Source organism: Gigantopelta aegis, chromosome 8 (assembly GCF_016097555.1).
Source record: "Gigantopelta aegis isolate Gae_Host chromosome 8, Gae_host_genome, whole genome shotgun sequence".
NCBI lineage: Eukaryota > Metazoa > Mollusca > Gastropoda > Neomphalida > Peltospiridae > Gigantopelta > Gigantopelta aegis.
The window spans coordinates 43,650,885-43,677,958 of NC_054706.1; the positions used below are offsets into that span (position 1 = coordinate 43,650,885).

The following is a 27,074-nucleotide window of genomic DNA, read 5'->3' on the forward strand; positions in this document are numbered from 1 at the left end:
GATAATCAAGATTTCTTTAATACACATTAGCAAACAGTAATACAATAAAACAAAAAGCCTCGTTATGAATACATTCGTCCTGTTTCTGGATCCAGACCAGTGGGTATCATTTGTCACATTTGGTTACTATTATACATCATTTAATGATAATTTAAATCAAATAGGATATAATAACTTTATTGTGAGTAGACATTTCAAACAGCTAGACCTTGTAGATATTTACCCTATTCCAATATAATGATAATTTAAATCAAATAGGATATAATAACTTTATTGTGAGCAGACATTTCAAACAGCTAGACCTTGTAGATATTTACCCTATTCCAATATAATGCAAGTATCATTGCTACATACACATCCATAAAGTTCCAAACAGTAAAGTTTAATTAATGACTGATTTTAATTACTAAAAATGATTAATAGTGAAAAATGTGCCATAGTATTTAAAAACTCGAGTCTTGTCGCTTTTACAGTCACAGCAGAAATACCGGTACGTTGAATCAGTAAATTAATAGAACTTAACTATTTTAATTTTATTATCGATAATAATCACACAAATGCACATTTTGCTGTCTGCATCTAGGCCTTAAAGATCAACTTTCCACCATGCAAAGCCATCACCATGAATCAGCGTAAATCAATGAATGTAGAGTGTGTCGCCAGCGTAAATCAATGAATGTAGAGTTGTGTTGCTAGCAACAGGAGAGGGAAATAATGCTGCGGATGCTGTTAAAATAAAATAAACATTCAATATGTATCGAGTATACATGGCTAAAACGTACACATTGTTTTACCTACGGCAATTTTAAATAGGTTTTTTTCCATAGGCAAACTGCTCACCTACCCTGATTTTGAGCATTTTATCCATGAAAGGGCCATTCCATGGTAATGATTTAAGCCAGGACGTGACATTCTGACTCTTATGATCTCCTTCTCTAAAAATCCTTTTTAAATGGAAATGCAGTTTTATCATTTATCGACTCATTACATATAGTAGTTTAAGCATGTCGGTCCTAATTTTGTTTTTGTACAAAAAAATAATAATTATAAAGTGAAAAGTAAAATGTGCCAGGACGTGACGAAAATGGACATCACTTTTTTAACACTGCAGTAAATTCCAAAACTCTGCTCTCCTGATAGAATGTTTGCTTATTGAAATACACTGTTTAACACAATATCCAGTCTATTTCTAAATGCTGTATAGCAATTTACTAAAAATATATTCTTTATGATGTAACATTTACTTTTAATTTTTTTTTAGTAGGAGCCAGGACGTGACTTTTTGTCCAGTTCATTTATACAACTAATAAATGATATGTATATCAAATACTATTAATGAAACACTGTTAATTTATGAAATCAATGATATGGAGAAAACTTGAGTGTTTTCTCTTTTATAGATACATTACCTGTCCTCAAGCATGCATCCCGCCCGGGCCTCCCCGCTTCCTGTTCTCCGTGCGATGCGCTCATGGAAAAAGAAGGAAGTTACAGTCATGTGACCGGAACTAGAGAGCAGTATGCAGTAGAAGAATTTAGGCCATCCCATTGGCTGTTGGGATGTTCGGACCAGACCACTTGCGTGGGGGGGAGGTGCACTTGTTTGAGGACAGGTAATGTATCTATAAAAGAGAAAACACTCAAGTTTTCTCCATTTCTATAGACATTACCTGTCCTCAAACAAGTGCAGCATTCAACAGATGGTGGTGGGTGCCGAGATCCGTAGATGCTTGTGATAACTCCCCAACCGGAAAGAGGCTGACTAGTGGAAGAATAAGGCCAACCTTGGTAAACCCTCCTCCTAGGGATGCCCGTCACAGACCAATGCAGGTGATGTTAGTAACAACAACCAGAATGGTGGCATCCGTCAGCAGTGGCAGGTACGGCTCCTAGAACACATGAACCAGGAGGCGGAAGCCACATCTCATGCTGGTTCTGACAGGGTGGGAAGACGTAGCCACCAGGGATGCAGGTGTTAGGTAACCCTCACGTATTGAAGTGTTATAGTTTTTCAATAACAAGCGACAACCTAATGAGGTGCATCCGTCAGAACATTGAACAAAACAAGACCCCCGAATGTTTTCTGTCTAGTACACCAAAGATCTGTTAGTTCAATAACGACAACCAATAACCACATGCAGTGAAGAGTTAAGGTTATCGAGACAAAAGTTCCGGCACCAGTGCGTGAACTGTGCAAAAGAACAAAAGTCTAAGCAATCCTCACCTGTCGATTCGGTGGACATCTCGGTATGCAGCCCAGAATCAGACAGACATCAACGGCGACAAGGACGGCTTGTATTCAACAGAGTCTGTGCAGCAACAACCGGACCCAGATGATGGAACCCCTCAACGTCTTCTGTGGAGACATCCCTCAGATAATAGTTGGCGAAGATGGAGTCCGTCGCCCAGAAACAGCCAGTGATGATGTGCTGAATGGATGTGTTGCAATGCAGGGACATCGTGGCAGCCAAGGCACGGAGTTCATGCGGATTGGAAGCAGACGGAGCAGGTAAACCCTCCTTCTGATAAGCGGTCAGGATAGAAGACCGGATCCAGGTGGCCACCGTGTTCTTGGTAATATCCCTCAACCGACTCTGGTTACAGGAAAGGAAAAGTCTTTTACGATGTTGTCGAAAAGATCTGGTCCTCTCGATGTACTGGTGCAGGGCTCTAACAGGGCACAACGCCAAGTCCTCAACGTCCGCCGGACCAACGATAGAGGAGAGGGCCTGCACAACATACGAGCGAGGCGCTTGGTCTGGTAACTGATTCTTTGCAATAAAGTTCATGAGTAACCCCAAGTTGACTGCACGCCGATCTCGGTGAAAACGTACCAAATCTACATCAAGAGCATGAAGTTCTGAGACACGAGCAGCCGTGGCGAAACCGAGTAAAAACACCGTCTTCCGTGTCAAATCTTGCAGGGAAGAGGACTCGATCGGCTCATAAGGTGCGGTCGATAACGCTCGTAACACCAAATTCAGGTCCCATCTTGGTGGCCGAAACCGGTGTACTTGATCTTCAAGGCGAAACCCTTTGATCATCTTATGGATCTCAGGAATACCCGATAACTTCGTTCCAGTAGTGACATCACGAACAGTAGCGATGACCGAAACGTACCCAGCGATGGTAGACCCCTTCAATCGTAAAGTGGTCCGCAGATACAGCAAAAAATCAGCAAGACGAGGTATCTGTATCGTCTGAGGTTTGAGTTTTTTCCCAACACACCATCGGTGAAAGCAAAGCCATCTGACGTTGTAAGCCGCAGTAGTAGATGATCTGTGCGCTTTCAAAATGGCCGCCGTAGACTGTGAAGAAAAACCTTTCTTCCTCAAACTCTTGGAGATAAAGTCCACGCGTGCAGTTGGAACAACTGCGGACGTGGATGGTATAGTCTTGACGTGGGATGCAGCAACAGATGATCCCAGTCTGGCAGCGGTAAAGGATGTGGATCGGCAAGACGTATTAGATCTGGATACCACATCCTGGATGGCCACATCGGAGCAATGAGCAACAGGCGACAATGGTACAGCTGAAACCTCTGAAGCACCCTTGGAAGGAGGATTGGTGGAGGAAAAGCGTACGCGTCCATCTGTTCCCAGCTGATGGCCAATGCGTCGAGATCCAGAGCTTCGGGATCCGGTACCGGAGACACGTAAACCCTCAACTGATGGTTGAATCGTGTGGCGAAAAGATCGATGTTTGGTGTCCAAAGTCTGTCGCACACCCATCGAAACGCTTCCGGATGGAGCATCCACTCCGTCGGCTGTGGAGACGATGGCCGGGACAATGTGTCGGCTAGTACATTGCAAACCCCTGGAATATGACGAGCCCGAAGTTGCAATGGAATTTCGTCGACCAGCTTGTAGAGACGATAAGTCAACTGCAGCAGACTGCTGGAGTGAGTTCCGCCCTGACGATTGATGTAAGCCGCCGCGGTCGTACTGTCTGTGGCCACCATGAGAGAGGCTTCCGTCAACATCTGTCGCCAATGAAGGATAGCGTAGTAGACTGCCAACAACTCTAACAGGTTGATGTGGAGTCCGAGTTCGCCGGGAGACCACAGCCCTGAAGTAGTCTGGTTGCTTAGATGGGCTCCCCAACCTTCCAGTGACGCGTCGACGAATAGGTGATGAGTGGCTATGAAGGCCCGCATAGAGACACCTTCTAAGACGTTCGATCGGAGCTGCCACCACTGCAGGCTGGAGCGTAGATCGTCTGGGAGTGAGATGATCAAGTCCGGATTGTTGAAACGAACAAACGGGTTGAGAAACATCTGCAAGCGCCGCAACTGGAGACGACCTCTGAGTGTCAAATCCTGGGCAGAAGTGAGGAGACCCAGGAGACTCTGCCAACCGCGGAAGGTCATTGGAGCGGTGAGGGCTATGACAATCATGGTCTGGATCTTCTCCCAACGGTCTAAAGGAACTTGAACGAGGCCCAGGTCGGGTCGAAGCCAAGCGCCTATGAACTGTAGAGACTGCGTGGGAGCCAGTCGAGATTTCTCGATATTGATAATCCAACCCAGCTGCTTGAGAAAGTCCATGATGAAGGCAACATGTGCAGTCAGCCCTGTCTTGGTGTGACACCTCATCAGGCAATCGTCGAGGTATGGGTAAAAGGATATACCTCTGCGATGCAGGAAGCGTGACATCGGAGTCGTGATTCTGGTGAACAGCCATGGCGCTATGGATATCCCAAAGGGCAGGACTGTCCATTCGTAATGCCGACCCTGTAGCACAAACCGCAGGTAGTGATGGAAATCGGCATGCATCGGAACGTGCAGGTAGGCGTCCTTGAGATCTAGCGAGGCAAGCCAATCCCCCGGTCTGATCACGGCTATGATATCTCGCAACGTTAACATCTTGAAGGTCGGAGGAGGAGACAGATAGTGGTCGTTGAAGACCGCCAAGTTGTGAATCATTCGCAGCTCTGGAGAATCTTTCTTTGGTACGAGAAAGATGTCCGAGTAAAATCCGGGTGTTAAGTGTACTTCCGAAATGCTGCGAACGGCTCCCTTCTCCACCAGTTTGTTGACGGACTCCTGTAGAACCTTGACTTGCGCAACGGAATGCCGCGGTTCTCGAGGTGAAGTGGTCAATGGAGGGATGGCAGACGATACCGTCTTCAAGATCGACGTGACAAACGGATCTTGGCAAAGTGTCTGCCAGTTTCGCCAATAACGGCAAAGTCGACTTCCGACCATGGATCTTCCGACCGGTGTGGTACACACCGGAAGCGTCAAAACCAAATCGTTGTTCTGGTTCAAAATCAGGGGCGGGCGTAGGTTGAAGCAATCTGAGCAGTCCACGATCTGTTGGCTGGCGTCAACGTCGACCAGGCTTCCCCTGGGTCCGAGCTGGCGGACCGGATGGTCGTCTGACCGGAAACCTTCGAGAAGGTTGACCTCGAAAGGAACCTCTCCAGCGTTTAGATGGTGGTTGTGGTGTGAATGTAGACTTCCGCTTTGTAGATTCCAACGTCGAAATAAGTTGCAACGCTTTGACAGTTGCTGTCGACTGTTGGTCCTTATCATTGGCCTTCACCACCTCAGAAATTTTGCCTGCAAACAGCTTCGTTGCGGACCACGGTTGAGCTAACAGCTCCTTCTTATGCTGGAAATCCAAAGTGGATTTCTTTAAATAAGCCTGGCGACGGTATTGCATTAACATCGAGGACATCGAAGTCACCGAAGACGTCAGGAAAGCTAGCATCTGCGCCGATTGCTGAAACAGCGCGTAGCACCGTGCATCTTTTGCCTGGGTGGCCATCGCCGCAAGGAAAACGTCCAAGTAAGATAACACAAACAAGCAACGTCTCTGGGCAGTATCCATGGCTTGTACTTGTTTGTCCGTCAAATCCACGGTTGACGACTTCCCAAGACGGTGAACATCTTCATCCAAGGACGGAGCTACATCTGTAAAGGCCATGTCAAACACCGGATACATACGGTGACCCCAAGTCGGGAAGGCGACGAAAGACGCTGTGTCTTTAAAAGTGCGGTCTAAATCCGTCGCCACCTCGGATACGAGTGTACCGGCTGCCAAGGAACGGATCACCACATCTTCCGGAGGGACATCAGTCGCTATCATCGGTGTCGGTCCCTTCTTGGACGGCGTTGGTGGATGTGGCAAGGACGGCAACATGTCATAGACTGCCGCCAAGCAATCCCTCATATTCATATGGTCAGAAGATTCAGTCTCATCAATGACGGAAACCGCTGTAGGCGCTGCATCTCCAAAGTCTCGAAGCACTCGAGCACAGGCTAATCGATCCGCCGAAACAGAATTCACTGGTGAACCGGACCGTGGACGGTCCCGTCGAGAACCCTCTGAAGCGTCAATAGAAGGTCTGCGCTGCCGATCCACGGAACCCGTAGGGAGACGTGCAGGTCGTGGGGAACGGCTACGAGCCCGGCTCCGGTCCCGGCTCCGCTGCGCCGAAGATGACTTTGAAGATCGGTGATCCTTGGAGGCCGTGGAACGCCTAACTGATTGAGTCGGCTTGTCAGAGGGCTGCGTAGGAACTGCAGGCCTGTCATCTGAAGTCTTGCATCCTGGAGCCGCACCCCCCGAAGAGGGGACTTGAACCGGACCTGGCCCCAAACCCGCCGGTTGTGGTAAGGCCGCCATTGACGCCATAGTCTCTTTCAGCATAGTAGGTAGCATCGAACGTAATACATCTGCTATGGAGTCCGCAATTGATGGCGAAGATTCCACTTTCTTGGCTCTCGCCGACAGCACCTTCAAGTAAGCCGCGAACTCGACAGTAGACAGGCCCGAACACAGGTCGCATCTCGAAGAGAGGCTACAAGGAACACGGCAACCCGGACATAATTCATGAGGGTCGCCGCCTGCAGTGAACTTCTTACAGCGTAGGCACGCTCGTACCTGTCGCTGAACATTAACATCTGACATGATAATAAGTTTTCAATCTGTGAAAGAGAAAGAAAAGAATCCATGACACAAACACAAAGCCGGTCAACAAAGACGCCATTTTGCAAATGGCGTCCGACACAACAACCGGCAATATAACAACATTTCATGTAATTAACACTTGGCAAGTCAAGCGAAATACGCGAAACATACGAAAGCTAACGAAAGCTAACGAATAAGGTGAAAAAAATAAACATTCCACCCAACACAAAGCCAGTCAATACAGACGCCATTTTGCAAATGGCGTCCGACACGACAACCGGCAATATAACAACATTTCATGTAATAAACGCTTGAAAAGTCAAGCGAATACGCGAAAAGAAACATACGAAAGCTAACGAAGCTAACGAAATTTAAGGTGAAAACATTTCACCCAAACACGAATACAAAACCAAAGGTCTTATAAAAAAAGTTGACTCCAAACAGAGCCAAACAAAAGACGTCCAGACCCTTTCGCGAAGAGAAAAAGAAGGAAGTTACAGTCATGTGACCGGAACTAGAGAGCAGTATGCAGTAGAAGAATTTAGGCCATCCCATTGGCTGTTGGGATGTTCGGACCAGACCACTTGCGTGGGGGGGAGGTGCACTTGTTTGAGGACAGGTAATGTCTATAGAAATTTACTTGTTTTAAGTGTTCTTATCATCAAAATAAGTGCATAAAATCCTGATTAATTGAACTGTCGCAAAAAAAAAAGGTTCTCGTACAATATTCATATAACATATTTTTTATAACAAGTGACCATACTGTCAACATTGTTTATCCTGATGTTGCCGAGTCTGGTGATGTTTGTCTTACCTTTACATTACAATACATGTACAAACTAAAAAGATGAAGTACCTGTATACATGTAGGTATAACGTTTTCATTGGCTGCAGCATCAACTTTTGCATTTAACTCAACATTGATTGTACAAATGTAGCTACATTTCTCATAAATTACATGTCCTGCATCAGTAAAGCTTCATTTATAGTGCACGTCAAAATTAGTTTTTTAACATTATTATTTTAAAATTTTAATTTAATTTTTGTATATTTAATTTTTTTAATGTATAATTTTTTTTTTTAACATGCATTGAGATATATATCTACAGATACACTATCAGTGACACTGAATAAATTTATGGTACGCCAGACATTTAATTGTGTAAATTCTTGTTTGCAATTTACCATATATTGTAGAATTAATATATTATTATATTTTGCCTTTTGTTGGTATTTTTTTTATCATCTGATTTAATTGAAATTCAAAATATGAACCCCAGTCAGTACAGAAATTATAGTTTTTTGACAGTTTCTTCTTTCTGTTCATCATTATCTGATAGGCCAAACTATGAACAATGTATATTAATATAAACTGTTGATGAATGACAATAGCAAAAATGTCAACGATACAATTGATTTGAATCCCCCCAACCCAAGTTTTATCTTCCACATGTATCTCTATCAATTGCATCCTTCACTGGATAAATGTTGGTTTATATATTCCAATTCATGTTTGGATACCTGCATCTGCCAAGGAATAAACTTAAGATTTTAGCAGCACATTGTATCTGAACAATTCTTTGACACAATATTTATTGTATGTGTACACCAGTTTGGATTCACAAAATGGAACATTAGGTATAAATACAAGATTCTTTAAATTGGTGGATTATCAATAATTCATTGTTTGGTCAAAACATAGAATTAATTGATAATAGTATATTTGTATCTACATAAGTCCATGTTAAATATTTTATCATGCTCCCCCGATCGTCCAGTTTCTCCGTTTCCAATTCATAATGGTGAGAGCAAAAATATTGAAAATAAAAGTAATTTCTTTTAGGTACATGTGCATTATCTAGTAAGTTTTGACAATTTCTCTATAGAGAGAGATTTAATACATTTTTAATCTTTACTAAGTTTAACATGGCATCTTGAATGTCACGTCCTGGCTCAATGTCACGTCCTGGCTTAAAGTTTGAGGTGGTTATTTTAATCATTTAATACAACCAATCTTCATTATACCTTTTATTTATACTTGGAACATGGAGTAGGAGAATTAAAAACGATTTTTATTTCTAAAAAATAGTTTTTAAATAAAACTAACTTTTTATATGTCAAATCAGCCAGGAAGTGACATTATATATTTTGAAAAATAATTTAATACTGTAAATCATGAAATTAATGCGAAAAATGCGGCGAACTCATCGACGCAATAATAACTTGATGCATTTTGTTTAGTCTCATTCCCAATACAAAAAAATTTGCAGGATTTTACTATAATACTTCTCAATAAAATAAAACTTTTATAATATAAAGATGAAACAAAATACAAAAACAATTTTAGTTAAATGTCTTTTTGTGAATACTTCAAGAATCTTTCTTTCGTTTCGATGTTGCCATTCTATTTTCACTTTCCTGGAATATCATAGCGGTTATATAATACAGTGATGTTCCAAATGTTTTGTTTTTAAAAAGCTCATTTTGCGATGTGAGTATTTTTCAATTTTTTTTACACTTCTGGATTACTGTATACATTTAAACTATTTTGAACATTTGTAAAATTATAATCAACAAATTTCATTACTAAATATATTCCTTTAAAAATGAAACAGTAGAAAATGATATAACGCAACCAACAATCCGAGCGTATTTCTTCAAACCATTTAGCTCGACTCTTTACATGGCATTTAAGTTAGACTGGTCACAGGTTGTCACTGTTGCAATATATCGCATTTGTTAACGTCTATTCCTGTGCTGCGCATCAAGTGTATAAAATCAGTATAAAACATTTGTTAGAATAATACGTCTGCGTTCGCGTAAAATATTGTGCATGTAATAGCGACCCGTTTACCTTTTATTCCTACTGGTGGATTAATTAGAAGCAATCACCACACAAAAGTGCGAGGCATACCCGTAACAATAAAGTGTAGTTATACTAATTACACTACTTTAAGTAATTAGGGCTTCCTGGTCGAGCCACCATGCGATTAGCTTCAGGTTATGTAGTAGCTGTGATTCAACTACTGACTTCTTTTAACATGAAAGATGAAGTCCAAACAATATAATAATAACACAACTGTGGTTTTTATGTGATGTGGACTTTTGCCAGACGCATTAATAAAAATACGCATTTTTGTTCACTCATGTACGGACGCAATAATATCATGACGTATTAATTACATGATTTACAGTATACTAATTATGATATGAAAGAAGGGAAAGTAGTATTTTCATATGTAGTGTACTTTAGGTTTGATGTCCTGATACCTAATTTTTACATTTGACATAACAGTAATGAAATATTACCAAAAAACAAATGTCACGTCCTGGCTTACAAATGATTTTTTCTTCAAATAAAACTGTCATTAAAACCCATAAAACATAAATAAATTGGCAATAAAAGTATATTTGTATGTGCTTAAGGGTGTTAACTTTAAGCTATAATAAAAACTTAGTTTAACAGATCATTTTGAAATTTTCACACCCATGGATCAAATACCACGGAATGGCCTGAAAATGAGAATCTATAAATGTTCCCATTTGAATATGATGAAGTGCTACGGATATGATTATGGATTTAAACACTAAATGCACTAGTTAACATATCTCTGGGGTTGTGGAATATCTAACAACGAAAAAGGAGCAGTCAATAAAGGGTATGAAATACTGTTTTAATATTAAGCACACACACAGCCAATTTGTAAATAAAAAATAGCCTTAAAGGTTAATTTTATTTTCTGCCAAAATGTAGTTAAATAAAGGCTATTTCAATAAAAAAATTTTTTTTTACTGGAAATCCATCTTCAAAATTGCTTTTTGGCTAAAAGGAAAAAGGCCCAAGTAACATGAATAAAGTTAAATGTACTTGATTAGTAACATAGTTTAAATTATATTTTCTTGAATACTGACATAATTTGTTTGATTTGAGAATACTGGAAAGTCAAAACATTAAAATGACATCACGTATATGGCATCCTTCTTTTTAGATATAGTTTGGAATGTTTAGCATAAAGGTATTTTTAAAGACACTTTTACAGCACTTGCACAAAAGCTAAAGTAGGAATAACACTTTTTACTCATTGTGAATACAAAGTATAGTAAAATAGATTTAAACTGTCCAGCCATTAGTTCGGAATTTTATTATAAAGTTGATCTTTAATTTTGTTATGCTGTGGGTCTCCAAATGCCAATCATGACATATTAATTCTCAAAGCAGAACTTTTCATAATTTCTAAAATTTTTATAATATGTTTTAAAGCTACAGATACCAATTTTTCTCATACATTACCAACAATCTATTTTACCAATATCTTACCTTTTGCCACTGTGCATCAAGTCAAATGCCTCGTTGATTTTGTCAAGAGTCAAAGTAAAGCTTACAAACTCATCAACCTTGATATCTCCTTTCATGTAGTCGAGAACAAGTTTGGGAACACTCTCTCGGCTTTTCCACCCTATAAATACAATGTTTAAACACTTATCTTTGCTAAATATTGTGCACTTAGAATTGTTGGCCATAGTTTCTGAGGTACAAACATCTTTTTTTTTAAATTAATTTTTTAACTACACCATGACAACTGGAAACAATGAGTTTTTTGTTTTTAAAGAACATTAACATTAAAAACCTGTAATATCTAAAAAATATTGTACATTTTCTAATAACTAGGGTCATTGGTTTTAAACACTATTAAAATTATGTCAAGCAGAAAAGAGTGACAAATGTATGAACCCTGTGACACTGAAAAAGCCAAACCATGGCGTGTACCTCCAAATGCAGATCCTTTCCACACACGTCCAGTGACCAGCTGGAATGGCCTAGTCGAGATTTCCTGCCCAGCTCCAGCCACTCCTATGATGGTTGACACCCCCCAGCCCTTGTGACACGCTTCCAGTGCAGCTCTCTGTAATTGACAAAAAAATCAACTAGTTCAGTCTGCTAACGTTTCACTAGATAGAGGTGCAATGTTAGCAAATTGGGTTAATGGTTAATTTGGCACTTTCAGTATGGAAGGAAGGAAGGAAATCTTTTATTTAATGACACACTAAACACATTTTATTTACGGTTAAATGGCGTCAGACATATGGTTAAGGACCACATAGATATTGAGAGAGGAAACCCGCTGTTGCCACTTCATGGGTTACTCTTTTCGATTAGCAGCAAGGGATCTTTTACATGCATCATTCCACCGACAGGATACTAGAGTCTTTGATATAATACAAGTTGTGGAGCACTGGCTGGAACGAGAAATAGTGCTGTGGACCCACCGACAGGGATCGATCCCAGACCGACCTATCAGTATAGTGTGCTACTTTTTATTATTGGGTCCTGGTCAGTTGCTGGTGATCAGCACTGCTGACCAACGACTTTGTCAGTACTAAGGTGTGGAACATAGTCCAGTGATGGATGGTCGGTCTAGGATCAATCCCTGTCGGTGGGTCCACAGCACTATTTCTCGTTCCAGCCAGTGCTCCACAACTTGTATTATATCAAAGACCATAGTATCCTGTCGGTGGGATGCGGCATATATATATATATATAAAAAAAAAATCCATTACCAAATAGAGTAGCCCATTGTGTGGAGGCTTTATCATTGTGTGTGTGGTCCATAGTCTGGCGCCATATAACCATAATTAAAATTTATTCAGTGTGTTGTTAAATAAAACATTCTTTCCTTTTTATCAGTTCTAAATATATAATCATTGATTCAGGATTTGTTATACTTCCAACCTAAACATGTTTGAAATGGCATTTGTATTCAATTTTCTATTTTCATATTACATTTAAATAAATAACAAAATGTTGGGGTTTTGGCAGGTGTTTTTTTCTTTAAAAAAAAAAAAAAAAACTAAACCTTTTTTTGTACATCATTGAATACAACTTTGATTTTTAGGAATGATCTTGACTGAACAAAACAAAGCAAGTAATGTACATTGGTTTTGAAAGTTTATCTGTATAAAACATTAAGCGAATGAAAATACACATAATTAGGTAATAAACAAAAATATAAACTCATGCCACTTTTTGTTAAATGTGTCCCTCGTGAAATTAAAGGTAAAGTGTGTGACAATTGTAAATAATAAGACAAGACGAGAATTGTGATGACTAAAAGATGAACTACCATGGTAGCAACATTTCCGATACATTCGAACGTGTAGTCAAGTCCGCCGTCCGTGATGTCAACCAGGACCTGCTGTACGGGACGGTCGTGTTCTTTAGGGTTCACCATTTCGGTGGCTCCAAACTGCTTGGCTAGAAAAACAACAACAATCAATGGCTTTATAGCATGTCATGCAAAACGTACAAGGGGTGTATAAAAAGTTCTTGGATTAACTAGGAAGGTACCAGGTGCATGACATGATTATCCAAGACCAATAGCTACGTCCCAGGGTCCCGTTCTATGAAGCCATGTTAGTGCTAAGTTATGAACTAACTTAAGGTGATGTTAGTGCTAAGATCGCCTGAAGTGTGTAAGGTAGTTCTGAACTAACTTAAGGTGATGTTAGGGCTAAGATCACCTGGAGTGTGTAAGGTAGTTACGAACTAACTGAAGGTGATGTTAGTGCTAAGATCACCTGGAGTGTGTACGAACTAACTGAAGGTGATGTTAGTGCTAAGATCACCTGGAGTGTGTAAGGTAGTTACGAACTAACTGAAGGTGATGTTAGTGCTAAGATCACCTGAAGTGTGTATGGTAGTTACGAACTAACTGAAGGTGATGTTAGTGCTAAGATCACCTGGAGTGTGTATGGTAGTTCTGAACTAACTTAAGGTGATGTTAGGGCTAAGATCACTTCATGGAATGGGACCCTGATGCAGTGAAGTAGACATCTTGCAATAAAGAATTCAGAACATCCTGATGAATGTGCTGTTCATGACGAAGTTTTCACAAAAGATGCACTGTTCCATCAACCATGGCTGCTCTGACTGTGGATTCCACCATATCGATCCCTCACTGATCCAGCATGGTTTTTCTTTCATCTGTGTTCTGTGTGGTCGGTATTATGTAACTGATACTGATGTCGTTTCGGCTGTTAAGTTTTGTCAACCTGCAGGACGATTCCTCCTTTGTCAGGGGGACCCAAGCAATGCAGTATCGTTGGAAGACGTGTGTGAACCTCCAAGGGGACTATTTTGAAAAGTAACAGGTATGGCAAGTCCATCCTAGTTAGGCTAAACTTTTTAATCGCTCCTTGCATGCACATGTACTGAACTCCAAATATTTCTGTTTACGTTATAACTCTATCTTCACATTCTCCAACATGCCTTCTTATTTTAGCAATAAAATGTTTATTAACTAACAAAAACAAAATACATGACAATAGGAACTAGAAATAAGATTTGCATCTCTTTCATTAAATTCAGAATTATTACAACATACTGACCTTTCAGGTGTGAAAGTTGAAAACAAGTTAAAATGGACAGATCAACTAAACCGTTTGTTCCCTAATTTCCACACATATATAATTAATACACACTATAATTAATAAGAATTATCAGATGCTATAATTTAGAAGCCAGAACACTTTTTTATAATGCAGGGCTTCTAGGTTTTGGTAGCCCCACATCAATGGCTAGTGATATTCAATGTTGGGCTAGTAAATAACTACTATGTACATACTCGATGGCTAGTGAATTTTTTTTTTGTAAAATGCTGCATTTAAAGGGAGAGTAAACTCAAACATGAGCCATATGTGTTGGAAAGATGCATACCTGGACCATCAACACATACTGACACTTTAAGAAATGAAAAACGTGTAATTTTAGAGTTAATAAAAAAAAAAAAGTGATTATTCCTGCTAACTGGGGACAGCCATTTTCTTTTGTTTTCGGTGCGTCTGGAATTGTAACTTGGGGTGAAGTGACGTCAGCTCCGACCCACTCCTGTATTTCAATTTGCATTAATAGAACGAAATGGGGTTATAGTATTTTTCTCTTAAAAAATCCAAAGAAAAAATGCATATTATTAGGCCTATTGGACCAAAAACGACCACTCACGATACCCAAGCAATAATTTTCTTTTCTTTGGGACTATGTAATTGGTAAATTTTGTGAATTTAAATGGGAAAGTCTACTTAATCAAGGGTTTTACAGAATTATTTACAGTAATAAAGCAAGATGGCTGATAATGTCCATTATCATTTTAGGGGTTTAACCGTTTTATTAATTAAATATAAGATTATACTTGTTGATATTAAACAATAATGTTGAATATATATACCAGTCCAAACACCTTGCTTAAGCATTCCTTTAAGTCTTACTTTGTAAAAATTAATATCCTGCCCAAACTCCCCAAACACCCCCCCAATCCCAACTATTCCCCCCCCCCCCCAAAGCCCCCATCTAATGGTTTTAAAGCTCTATCCCAGTCTTTAGGTGATATATCCGATTATGGCTATTAGTAAAATTGTACTGACTTAAAGTATGGCTAGTGAATTTTTAATTGTGGCTAGTGATTTTAAATCACTGATCCCATAGCTAGTGTATTTTTAATTTACAAATAATTCTAGAAGCCCTGAATAATGGACTTATTTACTATTAATGCTGTGTAATCTGGGGGACATGAAATGAAGACTGATTTAACCACCTACTGAAACTTCAGAAAATTGCTGCTAGAATGAGTTCAAAAGCTGATCCTCTCTCTCTATCTGTCCCTCTATTACGGCAGTTAAAGTGGATAAAACAAAAACAGTTATTCAATATAACAACCGTGTACTAATTTATAAAAGTCTGCACAATGGAACCCCCAATTATATTTCTGATCTATTCACAAATGTGGAATATAATAATATCTACCATTTAAGAAATGCTAAAAATCCTCACTTTATGAACATACTTTGAGCTATTCTAGACCATTGACATAAAATAGCTATTAAGGTCTATTTGACCATCATCAAATGTAGATATTTTCATAATTCAAGTGAAACAGTATCTTTTATTACTGGGTGTTTTTTTTTTGGCATGTGTGTTGATAGAGACATACACTCCATGTGAAATCACTGAAGGACTCCCTGTAGAGTTCAGTGAATGGTTGTACCTATTTCGAACTTATCCGGATTGATATCGATGCCGATGATTCTCGAGGCTCCTGCCTTCTTGCAGCCCATAATGACCGCCAGTCCGACCGCTCCCAGTCCCCACACCCCACAGGTTGAGCCAGCTTCAACCTAGAAAAGAACATTTTTAAATAAGTAAAAAATATTACCATAGTTCCAAAAATATATGTTCAATGTTTTAGCCGTCATTGAATTTGTGAATTCTCCAAAAAGCTAACGTAGCTGTTTGGCTAACTGAGACATGAATTAAACTATCTGTTTTTTGTCAAAATTGGCCAAGTTGCTTATGATTTTGGGAGTCTAATTCACACAGACAGAAGAGTTCATATAACGGCTTATGGCAAACCAGTTACAGAGCACTGGCTGGAATGAAGGAAATATTTTATTTAACGACACACTCAACACATTTTATTTAAGGTTATATGGCGTCAGACACATGGTTAAGGACCACACAGATATTGAGAGGAGAAACCCACTGTCGCCACTTCATAGGCTACCAGTACTCTTTTCGATTAGCAGCAAGGGATCTTTTATATGCACCATCCTAGACAGGATAACACATACCATGGCCTTTGATATACCAGTCGTGGTGCACTGGCTGGAGAAAGAAATAGCCCAATGGGCCCACCGACGGGGATTGATCCTAAGCTGACTGTGCATCAAGTGAACGCTTTACCACTGTTTTTGTTTTTTCTTGTATTTATTATGTTTGTATACAAGTTTGTAGAAGTAAAGTTCTAAGTTAATTCAGAAAAGCACATCAAAATATAAATGAACAGGCTGATTCAACACCGCCACACAAGAGCTATATTCTGCATTTGTGATGTTCCAACAATTGATTATTATCGAACACTGATAGATTAGGCTCTACCAATCAATCGGTTCGATTGTGTGGGAACATTTTCACTGCAACTGTTCATTCAGTTTAGATGCTGTAATTGATGTAAATATGTTGTGGTTTGTTGTCATGTGTACATAAAGAAAAAAGATATTAGCATTAGTAGAGGTAAAATTAGCCATTTGTAGGGTCTAGATCTTGGTGAACACAACAATATGCGCATCGTCCTTATAATTCAAACCCTTCTTATGTTTGTAATATGTGCATATACTATTATATGTACGGTATGAATTATCGCACATGGTATGGATGTGAGGATGCACGAATTCTGGTTACAGTGGACATATTAAAAGGGTGTGAACAAGGAGGGAGGAGGTGGAAAGTGAGCAGAGAATCATAAGGCTGGTTACATAGGAGAGAGTGAGAGTAAGAAGAGGTTGGCAGAATAGCAAATGTTAAATGTTCATATAACTGTAATCAATTGCATATTTGAAAGTTGATTGGTTGGTGTCAGCTGATTATAACCGATGATTGATGGTGAAATTTCAACCGATTCCCAAGATTAATCTGCATCAGCTCACAGTCACAGCTGTTGGATTACACTGCACATTATTGTATACTGTATACAGTATTTTTACTTGACAACAATGGCAGCACGTCGCAGTCATTTTCAGAGATCGTTTAAAAAAAAAATTCTGGTCAGAAAACCAGTTATTGGGAATAATGGACATAAATACTGGACAGCTGGCCACAAATGGAATTAAGTAAATGTGATTTTTTCAATTTTTTACCTAATTTTAATCAACATTAAGTGATCTAAAATATCATAAAAATTAGGAAAATCCATTAAAATAATACTTACAGATTCAAAGATGAACTTTATTTTATGTATTATGTATAAAACATTAAGTGAATATATGTGAGTAAAAATTATAAACCTTGTACCCACTCCATGTGGTTTTTGTCAAAAATTAATCCAGTTAAGGTTAATGTTGGTCTGTGTTCTACAACAACTACTCAGACTGACCTTGGCAGTATTAAGAGCAGCACCATAGCCTGTTGATATTCCACAGCCCAGGAGACAAACTTTGTCCAGAGGAGCACTCGGGTCAACCTACAATTCCACATATCAATAATGGTGAAAATATACAATAACACTGAAACAATATTTAATATAAAACCTGTCTATAATTTTAATAGAAGAATGAAAAGTCTCACCTACTTTAGGATGATAGAGTGTCACTCACAGCTGTATTTCCATGTCAATCTCAGTGTACAAGTATGTCTCTCATTAAGTGTATATATTACTGAATCAGGGCAAGATGTTGCATCTTCAGAATTTCCATATTGAGAAAATGAGCATTAGGCAAAAAAAGAGTCAGTCTCTGGTCAGACCAAGTTCCAGAATTGTTATGACAATGTAGCTTTTTTTTTTTTAAAGAATGGATTGCACAGAAAAGGTGGGTATATTTGATACTGAAATAAGGGACATATTTCAATTGAAATCAGAATGCAAATCCTAGTTCATGCACAATGACATTTTGACTCCAAATGCAGTTTTACATCATAGGAAGAAAACCCCAGCAAAAAGCAACATCATACCGCAGGAAATTTAAAACAAAACCAACAAAATTGATGTGTGCGCTGACCCAGAGACCAGAAATTTATTTTGTTTGGCCTTAAATATGTAAAATTAAAAAAAAAAATCACAAATTTACATATTAGTATATTTAAATAGTAGATGTACACGGCAAAAAAACCATGCCATTGAAAAAAATTAATATACCGTATATCGCTGTGTATTAGCCGACTCCATGCATTAGCCGACCCCCTAGTTTCACCCTCCAAATCGGCTTTAAAATTATCGACCTTGTATATAAGCCGACCCCCCTATATAAAACTAACCAAGTCAGATGTCTGTGTGGTCTCTACAAAATGACAAAGTACATCTGCTTTCAAACGTCATTTGTCACAGCAAACTTATCCGGAAGCAGTAGCCGATTTCTATTTATAGAAACGGTGTCCGGTTAATTTATTTCTCGTAAAATATAAGTACCAAGATAGCGAAATATACCTAAACATTCTTGATTGCAGCCACACGTTAAAAACACAGTGACTGTTTGCATTGTTGATTGTGCTAATCGGTCTTTTCATTACTAGTCGGCTATACCCTACCATACCCAACCACCCGTGTCGATTAATCCCAAGCCGACAAACAAAACAAATGAAGCTGGAACAATTAACGTGTTCACCGGTTTAGTAAGCAGTTTTGTAATGACACGTGACCTGCGAAGTTTTCCGAAATTGTTTTGATCGGTCACCATTTATTGTTGTTTAAACAGATAAATATTACTAAATAACTTTTAAACACCAACATTTATTAAAGATGAACATATATATACAATTTTAATATCTTTTATTTGTAATAGCTTGTGTTAAAATGCAATATTAAACCTTTATGAAAGCGGAAATGCAGAGCACAATAATGACAATAGATCGAGTCGAGCCGTGACGTCACTATTCTAACTTTACATTTCCAAAAAATGGCTAATACACAGCGATATACGGTAGTCCAAGGCAAAAAAAGTGTTGTGGAGAATTAAAAATTCCATGGCATTGCTGATTGCCGTGGGCAGTTGCAAGGGTTGAATTACACGTAGGCTAGTTAAGTAATTACATGACAGACACAGACAATGCTACTGAATTATTCTGGCACCATTTGTTGATCAGGGCAAAGCAATATTTAAACATATTTATAATATATTTTATAATATTTAAACAAGCTTGCTATACAATATATCTGTACATTGTATTTTTGTATTAAATATTTATAATTATTTCAAATAAACATGGCAGTAAAATATTCTGCAGATGAAGAAGAGATTTCACTAGCTTTAGTATTTGATTTTAATGAAAGTGTTTGGTGTTTAGCTTAAGATGCAGAAAGGTTATCACTTCAAATCCCATTACTTCCTACCTTAGCAACAGAAATCTCTGCCACCACTGTGTATTCAGAAAAGTTATCATTTCAAATCCCATTACTTCCTACCTTAGCAACAGAAATCTCTGCCACCACTGTGTATTCAGAAAAGTTATCATTTCAAATCCCATTACTTCCTACCTTAGCAACAGGAATCTCTGCCACCACTGTGTATTCAGAAAAGTTATCATTTCAAATCCCATTACTTCCTACCTTAGCAACAGAAATCTCTGCCACCACTGTGTATTCAGATAAATTATCATTTCAAATATCCATTACTTCCTACCTTAGCAACAGAAATCTCTGCCACCACTGTGTATTCAGATAAGTTATCATTTCAAATATCCATTACTTCCTACCTTAGCAACAGAAATCTCTGCCACCACTGTGTATTCAGAAAACGTGCTCGTCCCCATGAAATGGAAGAGTTGTTTCCCTTTGCATGTAAAACGAGATGTCCCATCTGGCATGAACCCAGCTCCTTGAGTCGACCTAATTAATAAACATTAACTACTGTTAAATTGTCCAGTAAAAATACTTTTCCAGTATTCAATTCAACATCTGCAAAAAAAATTGTCACTAAAATTAACCAAATCTGTTTATTATTTAATACTTATGTAGGTTAAAGGGACATTCTTGAGTTTGCTCCATTGTAAGATGTTTCCACCAATAAAATATTTTTACAATTAAACTTACATATTAAATATATTTTCTATTTTAGAATATCAGTGTCTATATATTCAACGTGTTTCTGGTCGTCTTAATATTTCTGAGAAGCCCAAACTGGATTTTGTCTTCAAATAATTTCGTACATACGAAAACACAATATTTTAGGAAATAAAATGAAATTTAACCTAGTACAAATATTAGAACGGTCAAAAACACGTTTAATATACAGCCACTAATATTTTATGCAGAAAAACATATTTGATATGCAATTACAATCGTTAAGAAGTCTCTGTTAGTCGATAACATCTTAAAAATTGCAGCAAACTCAGGAATGTCCATTTAAGAGCATATTATTCAATACTTAGGGTAAAGAAAATCGGTGGTCTATCCACTTTAAATATTTGCATCAGATATTCACCGAATTTTAGAGCAAAGGTTGGTCTTTGCACTTTTGCAGAACTTGCACTCGTAGCACTGTGGAATGTACAGTGGTATCACATGATCACCTGCAATTTAAAATGACAGCACTATTAGGATATTTAAAAAAAAAAAAAAAATCTGAAGAGATTTTAATCAAATCAAGGCAAACAGTTTTTGTGACCAAAATATTCTACTTTTTGATGTTTCAATCAAACTAAACCAATTCTAGTCATATGTACATAATAAGGTAAATATCCTTGGTCAATCTAAAATGATGTTACAGCACTGAATGACTATTTAGCATATAGAAGAGTGTGGATGTATAAAACATTTATTCTCAGTGCAACAGTATTCACCAAACTTAAAGCAGCCCATTTTAACAATTACCGTTAAGGCCTACCTATTTTCACAGAGGTGACACCTGGACCAACACTCTCGACAATTCCACCACCTTCATGACCCAGGACCACCGGGAAGAGACCTTCAGGATCAAATCCATCCAGCGTGTAGGCATCTGTGTGACAGACTCCAGTAGCCAGGATCTAAAACAAGCACATAATACACCACATAATTACACATTTCCATCTAGTGTAGACATAACACCGCACATACTTAGACATGTCCATCTAGTGTGTAGACATAACACCGCACATACTTAGACATGTCCATCTAGTGTGTAGACATAACACCGCACATACTTAGACATTTCAATCTAGTGTGTAGACATAACACCGCACATACTTAGACATGTCCATCTAGTGTGTAGACATAACACTGCACATACTTAGACATGTCCATCTAGTGTGTAGACATAACACCGCACATACTTAGACATGTCCATCTAGTGTGTAGACATAACACCGCACATACTTAGACATTTCAATCTAGTGTGTAGACATAGCACCGCACATACTTACACATTTCCATCTAGTGTGTAGACATAACACTGCACATACTTAAGACATTTCCATCTAGTGTGTAGACATAACACATAACACATTTCCATCTAGTGTGTAGACATAACACACCACATACTTAGACATTTCCATCTAGTGTGTAGACATAACACCACACATACTTAGACATTTCCATCTAGTGTGTAGACATAACACAACACAACACATTTCCATCTAGTGTGTAGACATAACACACCACATAATTACACATGTCCATCTAGCGTGTAGACTAACGCCCCACATGTTTATATATTTCCATCTAGTTTGTAGACATAACACCCCACATAACACATTTCCATCTAGTGTGTAGACATAACACTGCACATAACACATTTCCATCTAGAGTGTAGACATAACACACCACATAATTACACATTTCCATCTAGTGTGTAGACAAAACACACCACATAATTACACATTTCCATATAGCGTGTACACTCCACATACTAGTAATTACACATTTCCATCTAGTGTGTAGACAAAACACACCACATAATTACACATTTCCACCTAGTGTGTAGACTAACATCCCACATAATTACACATTTCCATCTAGTGTGTAGACATAACACACCACATAATTACACATTTCAATCTAGTGTGTAGACATAACACACTACATAATTACACATTTCCATCTAGTGTGTAGACTAACACCACACATAATTACACATTTTCATCTAGTGTATAGACAAAACACCACACATAATTACACATTTCCATCTAGTGTGTAGACAAAACACCGCACATAACAAATTTCCATCTATTGTGTAGACTAACATCACATAATTACACATTTCCATCTAGTGTGTAGACAAAACACCACACATAATTACACATTTCCATCTAGTGTATAGACAAAACACCACACATAATTACACATTTCCATCTAGTGTGTAGACAAAACACCACACATAATTACACATTTCCATCTAGTGTGTAGACTAACACACCACATACTTACACATTTCCATCTAGTGTGTAGATATAACACACCACATAATTACACATTTCCATCTAGTGTGTAGACTAACACCACACATAATTACACATTTCCATCTATTGTGTAGACAAAACACCGCACATAACACATTTCCATCTATTGTGTAGACTAACACACCACATACTTAGACATTTCCATCTAGTGTGTAGACATAACACAACACATAACACATTTCCATCTAGTGTGTAGACATAACACACCACATAATTACACATGTCCATCTAGCGTGTAGACTAACACCCCACATGTTTATATATTTCCATCTAGTTTGTAGACATAACACCCCACATAACACATTTCCATCTAGTGTGTAGACATAACACCGCACATAACACATTTCCATCTAGTGTGTAGACATAACACACCACATAATTACACATTTCCATCTAGTGTGTAGACAAAACACACCACATAATTACACATTTCCATATAGCGTGTACACTCCACATACTAGTAATTACACATTTCCATCTAGTGTGTAGACAAAACACACCACATAATTACACATTTCCACCTAGTGTGTAGACTAACATCCCACATAATTACACATTTCCATCTAGTGTGTAGACATAACACACCACATAATTACACATTTCAATCTAGTGTGTAGACATAACACACTACATAATTACACATTTCCATCTAGTGTGTAGACTAACACCACACATAATTACACATTTTCATCTAGTGTATAGACAAAACACCACACATAATTACACATTTCCATCTAGTGTGTAGACAAAACACCGCACATAACAAATTTCCATCTATTGTGTAGACTAACATAACATAATTACACATTTCCATCTAGTGTGTAGACAAAACACCACACATAATTACACATTTCCATCTAGTGTAGAGACAAAACACCACACATAATTACACATTTCCATCTAGTGTGTAGACAAAACACCACACATAATTACACATTTCCATCTAGTGTGTAGACTAACACACCACATACTTACACATTTCCATCTAGTGTGTAGACATAACACACCACATAATTACACATTTCCATCTAGTGTGTAGACTAACACCACACATAATTACACATTTCCATCTATTGTGTAGACAAAACACCGCACATAACACATTTCCATCTATTGTGTAGACTAACACACCACATAATTACACATTTCCATCTAGTGTGTAGACATAACACCACACATACTTAGACATTTCCATCTAGTGTGTAGACATAACACAACACATAACACATTTCCATCTAGTGTGTAGACATAACACACCACATAATTACACATGTCCATCTAGCGTGTAGACTAACACCCCAAATGTTTACACATTTCATCTTGTGTGTAGACATAACACCACACATAATAATACATTTCTATCTAGTGTGTAGGCATAGCACCCCACATATTTACACATTTTCATCTAGCATGCAGACATAACAAACCACATATTTACATCTAGTGTGTAGACATAACACACCACATATTTACTTTTTTTGGTGCTGTTATATGATTTATTCAATTCTGACTGGATATCACTAAAATAAATTTGATAGAATGTACAAAGTGATACCATTACAATCAACAGTTTTTATTGTATTAACCAAATAAGAAATGTTGTAGCTACTTTGCATAAAAGTTAACAAATGGCTAATTTGACAACAGGACAGGTAGTTACGGTATTGTAACTGAAACTTTCGCCTACGTCTCAGTTACCTGAACAGAAGATTGTCAATGTCAGCGCTACCTTATCGTATCTACAGGACAGGGTGAGCCTTGATTGATAGCTGTTCACAAATGCAGTGTTAAATTAAATCTCACTAATATGTGACACCCGATGTAATGTGTGTATACCTTGATTCGGACTTCTCCTGCTTTTGGTGGTGCCACCTCCACAGTCTCAATAACGAGTGGTTTCTTTGCCTCCCAGGCCACAGCAGCCTTGCAGGTGATTGTCTGAAACACCAAGTAAAACTTCTTAAATCAACATGTATCAACCTCAGGAAAAAGACGCTCTGCTAAACAAGATCCAAGCTATTCTGTGTCACAAATTAATGGTACTTATTACATTTAAGGCAGAAGCTGCCCAACTCATATTTCTGTAGTTATTTTAATTATTAAAATCTGAATTTAGCAAATTTATTTCCTGCTAAACTTGCCATTTCAATGGGATCCTGTTCCACTAGAAATGGATATCACTAATATTTGAACAAAACTAATAAATCTTACATTACGTAGTTAAATTTCAAAAAAGTAAAAGCTTTTTAAAATATATATATATATATATGTATATATATTCCGTTACATAGACACCTCCAATCATACATTTAAATTTAGCTGTGCCATTTCAATAAAATGTACCAAATAAAAGACAGTCTAGACTGAAGTACCACTTTTGTAGTCTACTGTTTGACATGAACAAACTGCAAAATTCAGTATGTAGAACAAACTACTCAACAATTCTGTACCCACCTAATAATCACAGACACAATATTCTGTACAATAAACAGTTTACATCATCCCATGTGGTGCCTCATTTCAACTTAACAGGACACAGTTACAACTGCACTGTACTATAAAAGATTGTTTATCTTGATAAGTCCATACTGAACATTATAGAATCATTCGGGAGCAGGTCAACTCACGCCACACTGTTTAGTCAACTCGTTACTGTTTTATTAATTAAATATACCAATATTTTAAACAATAATGTGTATTAAATATTGTTAAATATGCACACCAGTCATGAGTTCAAAAGCCTTGCCTGATCATTCCTTTAAGGATATATGGGATAAACTCATAAATGTCGTTAAAACAGGCTTGACAGATTATTGTTTATATATTAGGATCTCCCCAATATAAAACCATTTCAATAAGTGGTCATAATAGTGGAGTTTCACTGTAATATTAATAAATAAAATGACACCAAAGTAGTAGACGTCCATAAAGTTTGGGGGGAGTTGTCCAAACACTGAGGCGAGTTGGTAGAGGGTGAGGAATGCTTGTCAACTCACCCTCAAACAGTGTTTGGTCAACTCACCCCAGTGTTTGGACAACTCGCCCCAAACTTTACTGTACATAAATAATTGTGACAAAATTAAAAATGGACATCTACAACTTAGGTGTCATTTTATTTATTAATATTACAATGAAACTCTATTATGACTATTTATTAAATGATTTTATATTGGAGAGACCCAATATCAGATAAATAATAATCTATTACAATGAACTGTCCAGCCTATTTTAACGTTTGCGAGTTTGTCCTGTATTTCTTTAAACTAAAGGTATGATCAGGGGCTTTCAGACTCAGACTGCTGTGCATATTCAACAATATTTAATGCAAATTATTGTTTAAAATATTGGTATATTCATTGATAGGAGTTGACTAAACAGTGTGGGGCAAGTCAACTAGCATTCAATCATTCTGAATACACCGCTTAAAACCTTTAAATACAATGTGGCCTGCAGGACTCAATGAGTATGACCCAAGCAGTAATTAACTTTCTGTTTGTTAGTCTTCCCAGGCAGCTCATCTGGTGATGTTATGATTCTTTTAACTCTAGTTGTTGTTTTTTTTATCTGAACTTTTTATATTTTTATTTTATCAGTCCTCCCAGTCCCAGTCAGCTTATCTTGATCACTATTGATATGTGATTGATCTTTTAACTCTCATGTTTCACTTGACTGCTGTATTTAAATTTAGGTTTCTCCTGACGATGTCAACATTTAGTTCACGAACCGTTGAGATTTTAAATTTGGGGTTTTAAACAGACATTTACAGTAGGCCTACTTTTATTATTGCCCAAATGGCAAATTGGCCCACCGACGGGGAGTGTGCTGACAGTAGCAAATATCGTGTGATACACAAGTATAATGTTATTATGTCACAAAATGTCTTAACCTTTCCGACAAATTCAGTCATTTTTCGTCTTTAAGTGTAGTACAAACTCAGAAACTAGGTAAATCTTTTTAAAGAAAAGCGTGGACTTTATACATTGGTCTCACGCGAGACTTATTAATCCCTTAAAATGATGGTCTAAAATGGCCCAATCTTAAAGTTTAAACTTTTTCAGTTTTAAATTTAAAAAACAGATTATTAAGACTTAATTATTTTTATCAAGTAATTTATACTTTAATGTGAAAAATGTTCGCTTCAATGGCATAATATTTAACTCTTTTGGAAAGTAAGTACATTATTTAATTAATCTATAGTGAGACCTTAATTGATGAGTAGACAACTCTAAAATATTTCAAGA

General features: G+C 37.7%; 1 protein-coding gene across 1 annotated transcript; it reads right to left on the reverse strand.

Moving 5' to 3' along the window:
* Window positions 1–26,851, reverse strand: LOC121378868 (alcohol dehydrogenase class-3 chain H-like). The gene is made up of 11 exons (XM_041507220.1): window positions 26,720–26,851; window positions 24,670–24,771; window positions 21,282–21,423; window positions 20,880–20,967; window positions 20,152–20,284; window positions 17,840–17,926; window positions 15,956–16,085; window positions 13,040–13,170; window positions 11,686–11,821; window positions 11,236–11,374; window positions 1–726 (listed from the first exon to the last, which is right to left on the reverse strand). Exons 1-11 carry the CDS (start codon window positions 26,738–26,740, stop codon window positions 693–695), a joined length of 1,143 nt encoding a protein of 380 aa, XP_041363154.1. The 5' UTR covers window positions 26,741–26,851; the 3' UTR covers window positions 1–692.
* Window positions 26,852–27,074: the final 223 nt, after the last annotated feature.